General features: G+C 40.3%; 1 protein-coding gene across 4 annotated transcripts in view; it reads left to right on the forward strand.

Annotated features, from left to right (window-relative positions):
* The window catches only part of NCKAP1 (NCK associated protein 1), a 221324-nt gene that overhangs the window by 149737 nt on the left and 56795 nt on the right, over positions 1 to 14792 (forward strand). For 2 of the 4 annotated variants that reach the window (XM_073633731.1, XM_073633732.1), the window contains 3 exons: positions 10657 to 10802; positions 11836 to 11892; positions 13524 to 13656. In XM_073633731.1, the coding sequence (XP_073489832.1) occupies positions 10657 to 10802; positions 11836 to 11892; positions 13524 to 13656 (336 nt within the window). The remainder of the gene's footprint in view (positions 1 to 10656; positions 10803 to 11835; positions 11893 to 13523; positions 13657 to 14792) is intronic. The other 2 variants (XM_073633733.1, XM_073633734.1) reach the window with 1 other exon arrangement.

A 14792-nucleotide genomic window follows, 5' to 3' on the forward strand; every position in this document is an offset into this window, starting at 1 on the left:
GTGTTATTTTTGGATTTTTAGTTGATATTCTGTCTTTATCATTTAAAATACACCTATGATAACAATTGGAGAACCTTGCTATGATTAAGCATCTATATTGATGTGAAACGCGTTAGCATGTCTGTACCTTTCATCACCATGATTTAAGTGATTTTGGATCTTCTACACTGTTTTGCCACAAATAAAAGGTGTTGTTCGGAGTGCGGCCGTTCAGCTGTTTTTTCTTCAATTTTCTATACGATTGCAGCGCCTGCACCCGAAGTTGTGAGTGGGGAGGGCGGTTTTTAGAGACACCAACACGCTTTGAGCGGCATCACTACCTCACAATTGGAGACCCTTCATTTCCTTGTAATTGAGCAAACTTACAAAATCTGCTGTGGATCAAATAATAATTTTCCCCACTGTATGTAACAAAAATGTTGTGCTTTCCGATGACTGAGTGGCTATTTATATACATTTTTTAAGCTCCTGTATTGTGTAGAGGTATTCCTTTAATATACTGAAACTGTTACTTTAGTGGTAATGAAGGGAAACTGGATTCCTAACTCCTGGTATTAGCTCTTAGCACAACCTATTCAGGCAAAATACTTGCCTTGCCAAAAATTCACTTGACACATACTAAAGTAAAGTTTGATCTCCCTTTTTTTCCCCCCAACTTTGTGTTCTTGAAAACATTTTTTTACAGATAATGAAAGTGAATTACAGCATTAAATAGTGTAATGAGAAGTTGGAAAGGACCGCTTTTTTTTTTTTTTTTTTTTCTCTGTCGCACATTGTTCTGCAACTGAGACATTAAATCGCTTGCCAGATTTGGAGGCAGGGATGGTTGGCTAGAGACTGGATGTAAGAATTGCACTAACATCTGTGCAACAGTAGCTGAATAGCACTTTGTCTCTTCTGACCTGAGAACGCTTTGATGATTGCAGAATGGCTTCCGCTTGTATTATTTTTGGCTTGGAAGCCAGGAGGCTGTGCATCAAAATGCATAATGGTTTCAACAAAAACAAGCTGGCCTTTTCTTGGTCCTCTTTTTCAAGGAGGGGGAAAAAAATAAACCACTTTAAAGTCAAGCTATCTGGGCGTTTTGTCTTTGTTTTGAGATAATGGTGAAACCATGCTTCAAAAGATGTGCTGACAAACCTTAACATCCCACTCAGATTGAGTCATGGAAATCCACACAGATCATTTTAACAGATTCATAGCTGCCCAAGATGAAATACAGAGGAACTTAAAGCCGAGGAATTTTTATCAGAAGTGTCTGCCAAACTTCTCTTTAAGCTGCTTTAAAAAAAATCTGAGCTTTATCCTTTGAACAATGGCACTTTAATCCCCCAGAATTCAAATCTCAAGGTTTCTTAGTAAGTTTTGTACAGTATGGTTGCGGCTGCTGGAGAGCAGTGGTGTGGAAAAGCATCTGGTAGACAGAGTTGATGTATTGGGTGGAAAAATATTCTAGTGCATTAAAAAGTGCACTTTTGTTTCTGTATAAAACCACAAAGCTTAAAAACTTGGTGGGCTCTTCACCCTTATGTAAACAGCAGCACCCCTATACTACTATTTCTTGTGTTACTTGGTGCACTGGATACACAGGTATTCCCATAGCGCGCCCTAATTTTTAAATCATAAGAATGCTTTCATACGGCTCCATTTAAAAAAAAAAAAACCTTAAAGAGGCATATGCGTTTCCGATGAGTTTTATGGTTGGCATACATACACCTGCGAAACAAAACCTGCAGGACATGTGACTCAAAAAACATACCAAAAATGCAACCTGCGTTTTTTTTTATGCTTTTTTTGCATTCATTTCAATGGAGAGGTACAGTTTTGAAAAGTGCGCCAAAGATGCAGCATGCAGATTTTTTAAAATGCACCACAGCGCAGTGTTTAAATCCCGTGGGACTATTTAAAGAGAAATCATTTTATTGCGTTTATCTTGCAGGAAGGTAAAAACGCAGTAAAAAAACATCAATGGGAAAGGGCCCTAAGTGCTAAATGGGTACCCCTTAAGGTTAAGTCACTGCTTCTAAGGCCTCCTACACAACTTTAACACAGATAACGTCTACCAGAAGCTGGAAGGTGGCATAATGGGGGATAGTAAGCTATTTTTGAAGTTGGTCTTTAACCACTTTACAAAATGTACCATATTTATGCAATGTGGATGAATATGTTTCTTTCAATCAAGTGCAGGAAGTTCTCTTATATGGTCTTCTAGCCATGGAGCTTCCAATTGTTGTCCTGTGATATTAAATAAGGTTTGCAAGTAGGGGTGAGTTTGGGTGTCCTCCAAACTTTTTTTTTTTTTAATTTTTTTTTTTATGCAAGCTGCATGGCAGGATTGGCCCTGCCCACACAGCCTATTGGTTAAGAGTGCAAGTTCAGCTAGAGATGAGTTTAGCAGATGACCAAACTCATCTCTGGCAGTAGATTGCAATGATGGGTCTCTTGCACATACATACATCATTGGTGCTGCTACCATAGCAGTTATTAATGTATGTGAAATCCTCCCAAGTGTATGGTTTTGTATACCACAACATAAGTGTACTACAGTGAGCCCAATTTATCGACTTCATCTTTCTCAGCAAGTTTCATGTTGCAACCCTATTTAGGGTGTCCGTGTACAAAGCCCCCTGCCCTCTAAGCACGATCATTGGTATAATGCTTTGCAGGCTTGAATGCCAAAAATAAATGCACATTTTTGCTTTTTGCAAATTTGGTGTCTTTTATTTATTATTTTGCAAAAGGTGGAATTTCACATCAGCAGCTGCATTAGAACACAGCCCTGGTGTGCGATGTGAAAACAGCAGTGCCAATCTGCTGTAACCAGGGCATCACACTGTTCTGAAATGTCACAAAGTGATTAAAACTGTTTGGCCAAATCTTTTTTGGCCATACTTCTCCTATGGATCACAGGTAAGGATGGGCTCAGGCACGTTCGCTGCTCCACGTGCCCGAGGCCGCCAGAAAGCTTACATTGTGCAGCGCTAATCACAGACAGTGAGACATTTCCCGATCCGTGGCTGCAGAGATCGGGAATTGTCTCACTGCCTGTAATTAGCACTGCGCTGTGTAAGCTTCCTGGCGGGCTCAGGCATGTGGAGCTGTGAACACGCCTGAGCCCATCCTTAATCACAGGAGACCAGTTCGTTCTGTACTCCTTTTGATCCGTTTTCACCCGATAGTGGGCTGAAGCCCACTGTCATCACCAGAGTCTGTCTAGGCCAGTGATGGTGAACCTTGGCACCCCAGGTGTTTTGGAACTACACTTTCCACTATGCTCATGCACTCTACAGTGTAGTTGAGTATCATGGGAAATGTAGTTCCAAAACATCTGGGGTGCCAAGGTTCGCCATCGCTGGTCTAGGCTCTGAAAAGATCCCGACCATATGGTTGGTATCTGCTCAGATACTTGGACCGGCGCCTGCTGAGATCTTGAGCCAGCTCCTTCCACAGTCCAGCATTCCAGTGAGCACTGGGTGGGCAGAGCGCCAGTGACTGACAGTCCTAACTCTGCTCAGAGAGGAGGGTGAGAGCTGAGCGACCAGTAATGTTTAATCGCTCAGTTCTCACTGCAGAGCCAGCGGGGGGGGGGGGGACAGATGCACAATTTGATCGAATATGAATGTTTGTTTTTTTTTTTCAAATCCTGATCTTCTCTTTTAAGTTTTATAGACCACAGTTAAAAAAGTACTGTGGGACATTTTTTATTTTTATTTTTTCAGCACACATCACTGCAGTGTGGTGGTGTGAGCTGGCCTCATAGGAAAACAAGATGTTTTTGATTTGTCTTGCATTGGGACTGCGCTGGGAAGGTTGCCCAGTGCTGTACAAATGGACCTGGTGTGAACTGGACCTAAATAGAGGTCGACCGATATGGGTTTTTCTCTGGCCGATGCTGATACTTAGAAATCGCGGTGGCCCATGGCCGATATATATATGATGCCGATTTTTTTTTTTTATTATTATTTTTTTGGGCGGCTATATTAGGCCGATTTTATTTATTTTTATTTTTTTTTCTTTCCCTTCATCTCATAAAAGCTAACAGTTAAGTAATAAGAAGTGATACTGAAAATTTCTTGAATTAAACATTTATTAAACACAACAAGCCTCCAATCAGTCCACTTGTATGTTTAACCACTTGCTTACTGGGCGCTTAAACCCCCCTCCTATCCAGACCAATTTTCAGCTTTCAGTGCTCTCACACTTTGAATGACAATTACTCTGTCATGTAACACTGTACCCAAATGATTTTTTTTTGTCCTTTTTTTCCATACAAATAGAGCTTTATTTTGGTGGTATTTGATCACCTCTGGGTTTTTTATTGTCATTGTAATAGCTTATTTCTCTCACATGGCATGTGTATACCACAAATGACACCACAAAATACATTCTGCTACTCCTCCTGAGTATTACGATACCACATGTGTGGGACTTTTTCACTGCCTGGCCACATACAGAGGCCCAACATGCAGGAAGCACCATCAGGTGTTCTAGGAGCATAAATTACACATCACATTTCTCAACCACCTACCTATTACACAAAATGACCCCATTTTGGAAAGCTAACACCCCAACGTATACAACCCCTGGCAAAAATTCTGGAATCGCCAGTCCCTGAGGATGTTCCTTCCTCAGTTGTTTATTGTTGTAGAAAAAAAGCAGATCACAGACATGGCCAAAAACTAAAGGCATTTCAAATGGCAACTTTCTGGCTTTAAGAAACATTAAAGAAATCAAGAAAAATAATTGTGGTGGCCAGTAACAATTAGATTTATAGAACAAGCACAGGGAATAAATTATGGAATCACTCAATTCTGAGGAAAAAAATATGGAATCATGAAAAACAAACAAAATAACACTCCAACACATCACTAGTACTTTGTTGCACCACCTCTGGCTTTTATAACTGCTTGCAGTCTCTGAGGCATTGACTTAATGAGTGATAAACAGTACTCTTCATCAATCTGGCTCCAGCCTTCTCTGATTGCTGTTGCCCAAATCATCTTTGCATACTGGAGCCTTGTCATGGACCATTTTCTTTAACTTCCACCACAGATTTTCAATTGGATTGAGATCAGGACTGTTTGCAGGCCATGACATTGACCTTATGTGTCTTTCTTCAAGGAATTTTTTCACAGTTTTTGCTCTATGGCAAGATGCATTATCATCTTGATAAATGATTTCATAATTCCAAAACATCCTTTCAATAGATGGGATAAGAAAAGTGTCCAAAATTTCAATGTAAACCTGTGCATTTATTGAAGATTTAATGACAGCCATCTCCCCAGTGCCTTTACCTGCCATGCAGCCCCATATCATAATTGACACTGGAAATTTGCATGTTTTCTTCAGACAGTCGTCGGCATAAATCTCATTGGAACGGCACCAAACAAAAGTTCCAGCATCATCACCTTGCCTAATGCAGATTGGAGATTCATCACTGAATATGACTTTCATCCAATCACCCACAGTCCACGATTGCCTTTCCTTAGCCCATTGTAACCTTGTTTTTTTGTGTTTAGGTGTTAGAGATGGCTTTCTTTTAGCTTTTCTGTATGTAAATCCCATTTCCTTTAGGCGGTTTCTTCCAGTTCGGTCACAGATGTTGACTCCAGTTTCCTCCCATTTGTTCCTCATTTGTTTTGTTGTACATTTTCTGTTTTCAAGGCATATTGCTTTAAGTTTTCTGTCTTGACGCTTTGATGTCTTCCTTGGTCTACCAGTATGCTTGCCTTTAACCACCTTCCCATGTTGTTTGTATTTGGTCCATGTTTTAGACACAGCCGACTGTGAACAACCAACATCTTGTACAACACTGCGTGATGATTTACCCTCTTTACCTACATACTAACAAGCAGATTTAATCTGATGCAGGTGTTAGTGTTTGTAATGAAAATTTACAGGGTGATTCCATAATTTTTTCCTCAGAATTGAGCGATTCCATAATTTATTCCCTGTGCTTGTTCTATAAATCTGTTACTGGCCACCACAATTATTTTTCTTGATTTCTTTTAGTGTTTCTTAAAGCCAGAAAGTTGCCATTTGAAATGCCTTTAGTTTTTGGCCATGTCTGTGATCTGCTTTTTTCCTACAACAATAAACAACTGAAGGAACATCCTCGGGGACTGGTGATTCCATAATTTTGCCAGGGGTTGTAATCTATGAGGCATAATTAGTCTTTTGAATGGTTTATTTTTTTCCAGAAGTTTTTGGAAAATGTGGAAAAAAATGAAAACGCATTTTTTTTTTTACACAAAGTTGTCCGTTTATAAGATATTTCCAACACATAGCATTTAGATAGCAAAAATGACACCCCAAAATACATTCTGCTACTCCTGCTGAGTATTACGATACCACATGTGTGGGACTTTTTCACTGCCTGGCCACATACAGAGGCCCAACATGCATGGAGCACCATCAGGTGTTCTAGGAGCATAAATTACACATCACATTTCTCAACCACCTATTACACTTTTGAAGGCCCAGGAGCACCAGGACAATGGAAACACCCACAAAATGACCCCATTTTGGAAAGCTAACACCCCAATGTATAATCTATGAGGCATGATCAGTCTTTTGAACGGTTCATTTTTTTCCAGAAGTTTTTGGAAAATGTGGGAAAAAAATATATAGCATTTGGATAGCAAAAATGACACCCCAAAATACATTCTGCTACTCCTCCTGAGTATGGCGATACCACATGTGTGAGACTTCTACACAGCTTGGCCACATACAGAGATCCAGCATGCAAGGAACATCGTTAGGTGTTCCAGGGACACATAGCATGCACATACCAAGAATTACACCCCAAAATACATTATGCTGAGCAAAGCGTAAACAAAAGATTACCTGTGTTTGTAGTAGCACAGTTGTACACAGGAGGATAGCACTGGTCCAGGCAGCAGGCAGGGACTTGGTCAGCAGCGGCGAACACAATTGTCCATGCAGCAGGCAGGGTTACTGTCCATCGAAAGTCCAGGGTCAGTGCAGGCAGAGATATTGTCCGCAGTGCCTAAAATATTGGTCCTGGTAGTAGGCAGGTCCATGTGGTGTGGTCAGTGCGACAGGCAGAGGCATGACGACAGTAAGTCCTACAGGCAGAAGTAGGGCCTCGTTCAGGACAGAATGGGGACAGGGGTAGAGGCTTCTCCCACCCAAATCTCTTTGAAGCCTCCGAGTCTACAGACCCTAATCTAGGATTGAGAAAACAAAAAAATGTATTTTCTTCATCCAGAAAAACAATTCTGGAGCCCCTCACATATGTGAGACCCCTGTGTTGAATCCAACTAGTCCAGTATCAGGGTACAAGATCAGTCCAAGAGGCAGGCAAATATCATGGTCAAACAGTCCAAGGTCAGTTTCAGATCAGGCAGATGTATGTACGAATCGTTAGGCAGAAGCATGGTCAAATAACAACAAGCCAGGGTCAGTTACAGAGCAGGCAGTGGCATAAGGGGTGTGAGGGTAAATTGCAGGACCGGGAGCTTACGTTTACCATACTTCACTAATAATTTACTGAAGTATGGTAACGGCGAAAACATTCACCTACACAGAGGGCTGGTTCAGAAGGACATTGTGCACAATAAAAAGATGTCTCTTCTGAATCCTGCTCTGGTACACACCTTACATTTTTTTTTTGCCGTTTTTTTTGCCGTCGTTGGCCTGTTGGTTTGGGAGGGATTTTATCGGGAAAGTGGCATTCGGAGAGTCGACTTAGAACATCTGATCAGATATTTTCTGGTGGGCCGTTCCGGAATATAAGGGCAGTGAAAACTTCCTCCTGGTAGCCAAGGAAGCGTTTGGGGTTTTGGGTGGAGTTACGATAAATTACATATGAATTGTATATGGCCAATTGAAAAAAATAAATTGCGACTTTTTTATACCAATGGTATGTCCGTCTTGTGGCAAGGTACGGTTCCAGCATCTGGTCATTCAAGTCGACTCCCCCCATAAACAAATTATAATCATAGATGCATTTAGGTTTCTGTATGGGGCCATTTCTTCTGGGGATTTTCATGAAGGTATCATTGTGGATTGAAGACAACATGTAGACATCTCTTTTGTCCCTCCACTTCACTGCCAAAATCTCGTTGTTTCGTAGACTTGCCGTTTCTCCTTTTCTCAATTTCTTATTGACCAGACTTTGAGGAAAGCCCTTCCGGTTCTTTTTTACGGTACCACATGCAGGCGTCTTCTTCCGGTGAAGGTTGTGGAAGAGGGGCAGAGATGTGTAGAAGTTGTCTACATACAGGTGGTAGCCTTTCTCCAGTAGGGGGTATATGAGGTCCCAAACAATTTTCCTGCTTGATCCCAAGTAGTCTGGGCAATTAGGGGGTTGCAGCTGGGTGTCCTTCCCTTCGTACACTTTGAAGGCATATATGTAACCTGTGACTCGGTCACATAATTTGTATACCTTCACCCCATAGCGGGCCCTTTTACTGGGAATATATTGTTTTATTTTAAGCCTGCCACTAAACTTAACAAGGGACTCATCCATACATATGTTTTGGTCCGAGGTAAACAGCTGGAGGAATACTGCAGAAAAATAATTTAAAAGTGGCCGAATTTTGAAAAGCCTGTCATAGTTTGGGTCATTTCGGGGAGGGCACTGGGTATTGTCATTGAAATGAAGAAACCTCATTATCATGAGGTATCTGTTTCTGGGCATTACCTTGGAGAATACTGGCATGTGGTGGATCGGGTGGGTTGACCAATAGGACATCAAAGTGTTTTTTTCTTGTGACTCCCATATTAAATGTGAGCCCTAAAAAAAACCTTCAACTCCCCTCCACCGTTGGGTCTCTCCACTCATAGGGACGGGCATAGTAGAACGTTGGATTATTCAAAATAAATTGCTGTGCATAAAGGTTGCACTGGGCCACAATGTTTGATAGCATGTCCTCTGTAAAAATTAAATAAAAAAAATTTATTGGGGAAAAATTCTCCCATGTCCACCTGGACTCCTGGATGGGCAGTGAAAGGTGGAATGTTGGCTTCTCCTGAATTAGGAGGAAGCCACAAGGGGTTCTGCAGGGCATAGGGAAGGCTGGCATGGGTCCTTGGCCTTTCTTGCCGAGGCACTGCGGTGCTGGTGCATGGCACTGCGGTGCTGGTGGATGGCACTGCCTCCTCACCAGAACACCTTCGTTTGGCGGGACGAATATCTTCCTCCTCTGAGTCACTCAGTGTTCCACTACTGAGGACTAGCTCATAATTTATGTCCGACTCAGAATCGAAGTGGAAAAGGGAATCCGAAAAAGAGAGCTCCCCGTTGCTCTCGTCGGCCTGGGACAGTATTTGGTACGCCTCCTCGGTGGAAAAGCTTCTTTTGGACATGGTTGCTAAGCCTGCACTGATGGGTGGCACAGGTGGGCACTGATTGTGCAGATGGACACTGATCACCGCTGGGCAGACAGGTGGGCACCGATTGGCACAGGTGGGCACTGTAGTGATGGGGCACTGTAAAAATGTTTTTTAACACTCACAGATCGCTGACAGTTTCTCTCTCTCTCCTCACACGTTGTCTGTGTGAGGAGAGAGAGCCGGCAATGAGCGATGATCTCAAATGTTTACATTTGAGATCATCGCTCATTGGCCATGGCGATCGCGCTGTGATTGGCCATTTACAGCGATCTGTGATTGGCTGTGTCCAAAGGACACGGCCAACACAGAATTTCCCCGATGCGCGCGGGGAGCGAGGAAAGGGGAGGCCGTCATATGAAATTGACATCCGCACTGTAGCCGTCATTCGGCTACGGCCGGATGTCAGGTGGTTAATTTAGATTAAATAAAAACTATGTATCTTAAATATTAAATACACAAAAACAAGTAATCAAAACTTTTCGCCAAGAAAAAATAATGGACCAACTTTACTGTCTTTTTTTTAAAATTCATTAAAGTGTATTTTTTTTTAAAAAATTGCATTTGTCACACGGTATCTGCTGCGCAAATACCGTGTGACATAAAATATTGCAACAACCGCCATTTTATTCTCTAGGGTGTCATATATATATATATATATATATATATATATATATATATGTGTGTATGTTTGGGAGTTCTAAGTGATTTTCCAGTAGAAAATACTGGATTTTTACTTGTAAGCAACACATGTCAGAAAAGATTTGGTCTTTAAATGGTTAAACTGAGATCTTCTACACACCGGAGTTCATTCTTTTGATAAAAGAAGCAAAGAGATGCAATGTTTCTATTTATCAGCGATGTTCTCAGACTTGACAGGCTGCCTAGATTGGAAAGACTCAAGTCGCTCCGACGGGGAAACTTCAGACGACTTGCATTGACTTCTATTACAGAAGTCATTTGCAAGTCGCGCTGAGTTGGATCGCCCCTGTGTGAACTGGCTAGTGCATAAATTAATCGGCCTAATTGCAGCACCATCGGCCGATGCTGATTTAATTATAAAAGGCCAAAAATAGGCCGATTATATCGGTCGACCTCTAGACCTAAATAGGAACTGCATTTCAGCCAGGTTCTTACTTCCAGTCTAGTGTGAAATAGCACTTTCATTTTGGTCAATTATGAGATGCCGTCATTAAATGGGACCCATGTTTATTAATACACCATGTTAACACAAAGAAAGTAAAATTTCAGTCCTTAAAATGTCCATTGTAAATTCATTGAATAACTTTACTTTTCTAGGCCTACACCAGTGTTTCCAAAGCTTCATTAAGCCTTGCAGACCACAGAGAACTTGGAAAGATGATGAACACTATAATATTCCACACAAAAATGGTGGATTCCTTGGTGGAAATGTTGGTGGAAACTTCTGATCTTTCAATATTTTGGTAAGATTCTATTGTCTCAAGTGTTTTTCTGTTTTACTCTTTTATTGATAGAGTAGAAACATTCTAGCCAAGATGTTTTATTATTATATTGGAATTATTGATTCCTTTTGTATTGAAGAGAACTACATGTGCTGCTATTGCTAACCACCTCAAATTCCTTAGTTGTTTTGTTTAAAATAAATCATTCACAAGTCTTTGAACATTTATTTATATATAATGCTGTAAATGATACAAAAATAAATAAAAACGTACCTCTGTAGCTGCAGGCAATGTGGAGCAATTCTTCCTCTTGCTCTATGCAAGATCAGCTCACTCTGCTACCCTGTTCCTGTAAGTGACTCTGCTCCCTTTCTGCCTTCCAATGTAAATACAGTATAGGTACCCTCTGAGTAAGGCTGAGCTGTCAAGAACAACTTGACCTACTTTAGTGCATCTACTGTGGGATTTGAGGAGAAATTGCTCTGCAGGTTCTGGGGTTATAGAAGTCAGTGAGGATTTGTTTAAAAGCTCATTTACAGCTTGTTTAAGAATATGTACAAATGATAAATGTCCATCGCATGGCCACATTTGCACTAAAAAAGATCAATTCAGAACAATTATGAAACCAAGTATGATTGTAGTCAGAACACCTGATCTGCATCCAGCTTAGTGACGCTCAAAGCACTGATATCTCTAGATCAGCATGATACCTAGGCACCCAGTATTTTCAGCAGGAGGTATTTTAAAGTTAGTGTTTTGTTACCACAGCATTTCATATTCCTGATATGAACCTGCTGTACAATGTACTTGTATGAAAAAGTATCCTGTTCTCTTTGTACTGCTTCCTTTATGTGAAATCCCTGGTGTTCCTACCAGGCCCTCTTTTTTTCCTATTAAAAACTGACCACACTAAGCAGGAGAGTACATCATGGTCAGTTCTCTAGCTATACTGGGAACTCTTGCCCTTCTCCAATTATTAGACTTTTCCTCACACACACCCCCTGCACAGCCATTCACTGGGAAGATAAGTGTACTGTTGCTTCTCCTCCCCTAGCTCTTATGCAGCTGAGAACAGAGGGAATGTGAACACTTATAAAAAAGGGGACAAAAGGTATTTATAATTTTTTTTATATCTATACAAAATGTTTTGCCTTTCATTTAAATTTTTAACTGAATGAGTTGTTTCTACAAGGTGATTGTTTACAACCACTTTAACTAACTGTTATTGTAAAATGTGGCATAAAGATGATGGAGATGGCCTGTGGTATTTTTACTGCTGCCATTTTGAGCCTTGGCCTTTTCTACACAAGCGTTGGTGTAATGACTTGTCAATGGCTGTGGCTTAGAATAATTCAGAATAATTTATAGTTTGGTTTGCATATTGCGTGTGTGTGTGTGTGTGTGTGTGTGTGTGTGTGTGTGTATTTGTATGTATATATAATATCATTTTTTTTTCGACTTATATATAAGCAGTGTTCAAAAATGATTTGTAGAATTCTATTGATGCTTCAACACAGTCTTGAATAAAGGGATTTTTGATTAACATTCCATCAGATTGCGATATGTAAGCTACGATGTTCATCGCTAAATTGTGAAATTTTGGGGGGGCAATGTAGTCTTAGATTATGGATAGAAAGGTGCAAATGGTTTTGTAAAATTATTTAAATAGTAACTCCACTTTTGTTTAGGGGAAAAAAAAATTGTCTCTGGGTTGTCAATGTACATCACAGGGTTTTTTTTTTTGCTAAAACAAAAATTTTTATCCAAGACCAAAAAGTATAGTAATAATAAAATGGCATAAAATAAAGAGATCATAAGACTTGAGTTTGTCATATTAAAGGCAATAGCCAAGCGTGTTTAACAAACTGTTGCGGAGTCTGTTTATTCAAGACTGTGTTGAAGCATCAATAGAATTCTGCAAATCAAAAAGCTGTTTTTTTACTTTACCTTTTTGGATACTAAACCTGAATGGGAGGGAATTGTTCATTGTAATCAGCGGATGCATTCTGTGTTCTGATTGCAGAGGCTGCATTTTTTAAGAAAATTACCTCGACTCCAGATTGAAATGAAAAAGTTATTTTTAAAAACTTTAAATTACAAAATGGCTTGTATAGCAATTGTTTAGGCTATGTTGCGTTTTTTATTTGTTGTTTTTTTTGTTTTTACTTTTAATTTTGCCATTTATTTATTCCACAATAATGGAGTTGCCCTTTTTAAATGCTTTTAAAATTTTTATGTTTTTTTTTTATTTTTTGTTTTGTGTTTTTTTTTGTTTAGCCTGTTTAGCCTGTTTTACTTTTATTTGTTCTCTTCATGTCTGACATGACTTCATGTCAATGGGACAGGACACAAGGCAAATGGCCCCTGCTGGGATACACATTAATAGGAACACCTTTGTTTTAACATAGCATGGGAAAGGGTAAGAGCCCCTGCCAGGTTTTTCCAGGTGTTGCCATTGGGGATATTACCCACAAATACTAGGAGAATGCTATATTTTCTGATATTTTTTGCTCTGCATACTATATTATCTTATCGTAGAAGGTTCAAATTTACACATTGCTTTTGGATGTATGGTTTAAGTACATGCATACCTCCATAGTCTCCATTGTATTAAGGATATGCGTTTTTCTTTCACCTTTGTGCTTTCGTGTCAGAATTTTGTGAAAAAATGTATTGTGCTTGTGAAATTTAGCATTAGCTAATGTATGTTTATCTTAAAGGGTGAACTGTGTTTGCTTTTAGCTTTTACAGTCGGGCATTTGAGAAGATGTTTCAGCAGTGTTTGGAACTGCCATCCCAGTCAAGATACTCCATTTCATTTCCTCTCATTTGTACTCATTTTATGAGCTGCACTCACGAGCTTTGTCCTGAAGAGGTAATTTGTTTTCAGATTCTGCTTCTTTCCGTGGTTCTGAGTCTTTGCAGAAGCTCAAAGTCTTTGATTCTTGCTTTTTCTCTACAGCAGTGATTGTCCAGCTGTCACTTCTTAACCACTTGCTGCCCAATTTTGTAAACGTTTTGCATAGTTGTAAAAATCTTCATTTTTTTTTTCTGGCTAGAAAATTACCCCTAAACAGTTTATATTTTCTGAAATCAGGGGCACTGGAGAATAAAATAATGGTTCTTGCAATTTTTTATCGCAATTTTTTAGTGCATGTTATTTGCACTGCCCTTTATCAAATGCAAGTTTTTAGGAAAAACACTTGAATGCATTTAGTGTACACAAACTATATAATACACAATATTTTTGGTAAAATATAAATGATTGTGTTGCACCGAGTAAATAGATGCCAAACATGTCGAGATTTAAAATTTCACACATCCATGAAATGAGCAACTATGGTACCTGAAAAACCCATAAGCAGCGTTTTAAAAGCCTATACAGGTTACCAGTTTAGAGTTAAATGTGTTCTCTGACACTCGCATTTGTGTGTAAGGCTACTTTCACACTGAGGCGTGCGGGCGATGGCGGTACAGCCAGTACCTTCGTTTTAGCGGCGCTAGCGGGGCGGTTTTAAAACACCCACCCCCCCCCCCCCCCGTTAGCGCCCAAAAAAGGGTTAAAACCGCCCGCAAAGCTCCGCTGTAGCGGCACTTTGCAGGTGGGTTTGGAGCGCTCCCCCATTGTTTTCAGTGGGTAGGGGAGCTTTAGGAGTGGTAAATACACCACTCCTACAGCGCTCCAAAGATGTGGCTTGTAGGACTCTTAAGACCGCCCTGCAAGCACACCGCTCCAGTGTGAAAGCCCTCTGGCTTGCATTGAGCGGCTCTTTCAGGGCGCTTTGCAGGCGCTATTTTTAGCACTTTAGCGCCTGCAAAGCTCCTCAGTGTGAAAGGAGCCTTAGGTTATGAAAGCCCTGCCTGTCAACGGATTTTGCGTTTCTCAAGTTTACCACTTTATGCACTTCACACGAGAAAAGCAACACTTCCATGGCCATGTATCAAGCCTTCTTGATTTTTCAACGCTTCAAAAACACAGCAAACGCGCAGCTACATTTTCATTTTTTTATT

This window comes from Aquarana catesbeiana, linkage group LG06, assembly GCF_042186555.1.
Source record: "Aquarana catesbeiana isolate 2022-GZ linkage group LG06, ASM4218655v1, whole genome shotgun sequence".
NCBI classification, from domain to species: Eukaryota; Metazoa; Chordata; class Amphibia; order Anura; family Ranidae; genus Aquarana; species Aquarana catesbeiana.